At 66.2% G+C, this 3,913-nt stretch overlaps 1 protein-coding gene across 1 annotated transcript in view; it reads right to left on the reverse strand.

Moving 5' to 3' along the window:
• ABCA2 (ATP-binding cassette, sub-family A (ABC1), member 2) overlaps positions 1-3,913 on the reverse strand; it is a 45,863-nt gene that overhangs the window by 30,579 nt on the left and 11,371 nt on the right. The window contains exons 4-8 of the mRNA XM_009322346.1: positions 3,230-3,232; positions 1,644-1,755; positions 1,026-1,192; positions 676-803; positions 320-424 (exon numbers count right to left, since the gene is read on the reverse strand). Coding sequence (XP_009320621.1) covers positions 320-424; positions 676-803; positions 1,026-1,192; positions 1,644-1,755; positions 3,230-3,232 — 515 coding nt within the window. The remainder of the gene's footprint in view (positions 1-319; positions 425-675; positions 804-1,025; positions 1,193-1,643; positions 1,756-3,229; positions 3,233-3,913) is intronic.

Consider the following 3,913-nt stretch of genomic DNA (forward strand, 5'->3'; position numbering starts at 1 on the left):
GGGTCCCCTGTACCCCAGCCACAGGAGGGAACAATCTGCCCTGCTCCCTCCACAGCCACCGTCCAGGCGGTGCCATCACCCGTCGCAAGGGGAAACCAAGGGACAGGCATTGGTGCGCCTCAAAGCACTGGGGGAACCAGTGGCAGCACCGGGATGGGACCCAGCCATCCCTGCTGCTGCTCTGGCCACCTGACAGCGTCCCGTCACATCCCCTCTGCCGGGATGGATACCCCCGGATCGCCCTGTGGTGGGACATGGAGAGGACACGGAGGACAAGCTCTGCCCCACCACGTCCCCCGCACATGGCACCACTCCTCACCTCCAGCTGCGTCATCTTCTCACCGGGGCCAAACCCATCCCACAGGTCTCGCTCATGGGTCTCATCAGGTACCAAAGGAAAGGAACCGAAAAACAGACGGTACACCTGCGCCAGGGACGGGAGCAGGGCTGCCGAGCGCGCCGGGAGCTGTTTGCCCAGCAATGCCCCGGCATGGGGTGGCAAGGGCAGGATGAGTCCTGGCCAGGTGCCCACTGACTCCCACCCTGTGGGTCTGGTGGTCAGGGCGTGCCCATTCGCTGGGGCAGTGCGGACCCCTGCAAAGCCCAGCCCTGCAGCACTGTGCGGTCACCCACCTCCTGTGGGTCACCACCCACCTCCTGCAGGTCACCACCCACCTCCCGCAGGTCAACGCTGGAGCCCAGGAGCAGCTCGGCCGTGTTGTTGGGGAGGGACAGGTTCTGTGTCAGGAAGCGGTGCAGCTCGCCCCGGTCCTTGGCCGCCCACGCCAGCGTGAAGCCGGATCCTGGCAAGGAGCAAGGCAGGGGGGTCAGAGCAGCCCGCCAGTGTCGGGGACATGGCACGGCCCCACGCAGGGACATATCACAGCTGGCCCTGCCTGGCACGCAGTGATGTGGGACAATGGCGGGGCACTGCCACACGCCATCACATCGCTGAGCGCCTGGCGGGTGGGCATCTTCATCCCTCCCTGCGCAGGCAGCGGTGGGCCAGGCAGGGCACACCCTACCTGCTCGGTTGCTGAAGTGGGTCTCCATGGAGCTGGGCTCGCTGCTGCTGAGTGCCTCCAGGCGCCGGCGCAGCGACTCCAGCTCCTCCTCCAGCCCTGGGTGCTGTGGGTCGAAGAGGCTGCTCTGTTCCACCGCTTCACTGAGGTGCTCCAGGAGCTGTGTCACCCTGTGAGAGCCCAGCACCGCCGCGGCTTCAGGGACAAGAGGGATGGGGACACCCTCCACAGAGCCCTGGGGGGGGGACAAGCCCCTCGGGTGCACAGGGCAGCAGCACTGCCTGCCACAGGGCACTGCCGCCCCATGAGCTGCCCTTGCCTGCGCACCGAATCCACCGTGCCAGGGGCGCAGAGGAGAGCCCCAGTGCCTCGAGGTGTCCGCAGGGGCCACCTCCATCCTCCTCCCAGCACCAGGCACCCAGGAGCCCATGAAGAAACGGGCTGAGATGTCCCCCGCACCCCGGGGACATGGCGCTCTGCACCCAAGCACTTTGGGGGACAGGGGCTTGTGCCTTGTAGCTGGTGGGTCAGTGCCAGCATGGGAAGGGGTAGGCTGTGAGCAGGAGTGTGCAGGAGCATGCGGGGCGGGAGGAGGAAGCACGCAGCGAGGGCATGACTCACGTAGAGTTGGAGTACTGCAGGAAGCCAAACTCGTCGCGCTGGCCGTCGGGGCACAGGGACTGCATGACGGGCAGGATCCCAGCTGAGGTGAGTGGGGCCGCCGTGTAGAAAGCTGGAGCCAGCGAGAGAGCGCAGAAGAGGCCGGGGAAGGTGCGGACAGGGAGGGAGGAGAGGCGGGGGGGGGCGGGGGGCCACCAGAGAGACAGGCACTCAGTTCAGAGAAGCACGCACTGGGCCCTGGGAGCCCCGCAGGAGGTTCGCAGCCAAGGTCAGAAGTCTGCAGGTTTCCCACCAAGGCTGTCCCTGGCTGGTGGCCCCCTGGGGCTGGGGGCAGCTCCTGCCACCCTGGCTCCTGCCCTCTTGCCCCTGCCTGCTCCCGCCCGGGTGACCGGTCCCTCCCGCCCCAGTACAATGCCGACTTCTGCCACTTGCCCCCAGGAATGCTGCCAACCTCCCCCGGTCTTTTGGCCCCTCTTGTTAGTAATCTCAGAGGCACCGCTGGATCTCCAGAGGAAGAGGAGGAGGAGGAGGAAGAATACAACAGGGAAAGTAGAGTTGTCACCCACAGCTCCCCGAGTCCCTGGCCTCCCCCCTGCCCGGCTGCCCCGACGTGCGGCTGCTGGAGGTGGGTGAAAATGGAGACTCGGTGGGGGGGAGATGGAAGAAATGAGGAGCAGCAAGGGGATGGCAAACATTCCCCCCCTCCACCGGCGCTGAGCCATCGTCCCTATCAGGGTCTTTCCATGTCCTTCCCCGGGGCAGGGCAGGCCCAGAAGTGCGCTGCCCAAAGAGGACCAGAGGTTGTCACTGGGCAGCGCCGAGCAGGGACCCTGCTCTCACCACCCCGGCTGGTGACCCCGTGGTTAGAGGCGGGTCAGTGCTGTTAGCACGGCCGTGATGGGCAGGGGCTGGTGAAGATGGGCTTCTGGCAGGGACAGCCCGGGGCAGGGTGGGGCGTAGCATGGGACGGGCTAGCAGCCTGCTGGGGTGGCGGGACAGATGGCGGTGGCCATGCCACGCTTTGGTGACAAAGCCAGCGCATGGGTGGCATCTTGCTGGCCTCCAGGCTCCTAGTAGTGCCACATCCCAGCTTGTCCCAGCTGCAAGGGGCCAGGACAGGGACACGGTGATGGTGCAGGGGTGGGAGCCATCTCCAGCCCCTTGGGGACCAGCCCGGGGGGAGCACAGGCCACCACATGGGTGCCAGCACCCAGCAGGGTCTGCCCCAGGAGGGAGGCAAGAAGAAGGGATAGGACAAGCCTCCACCTGGGCTGGAGAGCCCTCTGCAGCCAGCGGCCCCAGCACCTGGGGAACCCAGCACCACCAACCCGGTGGGGACACCACCAACTCAGCAGGGACACCACCACGGGCCGGTCCTGGCTGGGCAGCCCCCGGGGAGGAGCAGGAGGGGGCCACGCTGCGCTGCCCAAGCTCATCTTCACCAGCCACGGAGGAAGACGACGGGGTTACAGATGTGTGGATTAGGCCAGGGTGAGTTGATCCAAACCAGGCTCTTTCTCCCCAAAATACATAGCCAGCACAGGCAGGGGAAGGGGGGGAGGCGCCCACCCACCCCACCAACTTACAGACTGGCGCATGCAGTAGAGGCATGGAGGGCAGGCGGGCAGGGGAGATGGTGGGAAAGAAAAAGAAAACATGAGCAAAAAGAAAGAAAAACCAAACCAAAAAACCACACAACACAGAGCGCACGTCAGTGCCGGGGCAGGAACCAGGGCAGTGTCCACCACCGCCTGCAGCCGGACCCACGCTCACAGCTGGGCTCTCCCTCGCCGGTACACGCTGAAACACAGGCTTGGACCATCGTTACGCCAGGTCGCCGCCGGCTCCCAGCATTTCCCCCTGGCCCCACCGCGCCACCTGCGCAAGGGCACCCACTCGGGTGGGCATCCCACGGGGCGTCTAGTTGCCACACGGAGCCCTGGCGAGCCGGCAGATCCGTTCCGCCACCTCCTCCCAGCGGCACAGCCCACAGGCACCCACAGGCACCGGCCAGAGCTCCGGCTGCATATCTCCACGAGCCCGCAGCTCCAGTCCCATCAATTTGTCACCTTGCCAGGGCCCCAGAGCCCCCCATAGCCAGGCATGGGGCTCCACACAGTGCATTTCCCGCCTCCCAGCACCACAAGAAGCTGGGGAGCCCTTCCCAGCACCGCCTCGGCTGCTCCTCGAGCACTCGGGGGGACCGTGGCTGTTCCAGCACCATCCAGCTCCATCTCCCCCTTCCCCCCCCAAAATGTCCCTGCCAATGG

This window comes from Pygoscelis adeliae, unplaced genomic scaffold (assembly GCF_000699105.1).
Source record: "Pygoscelis adeliae isolate BGI_AS28 unplaced genomic scaffold, ASM69910v1 Scaffold584, whole genome shotgun sequence".
NCBI classification, from domain to species: domain Eukaryota; kingdom Metazoa; phylum Chordata; class Aves; order Sphenisciformes; family Spheniscidae; genus Pygoscelis; species Pygoscelis adeliae.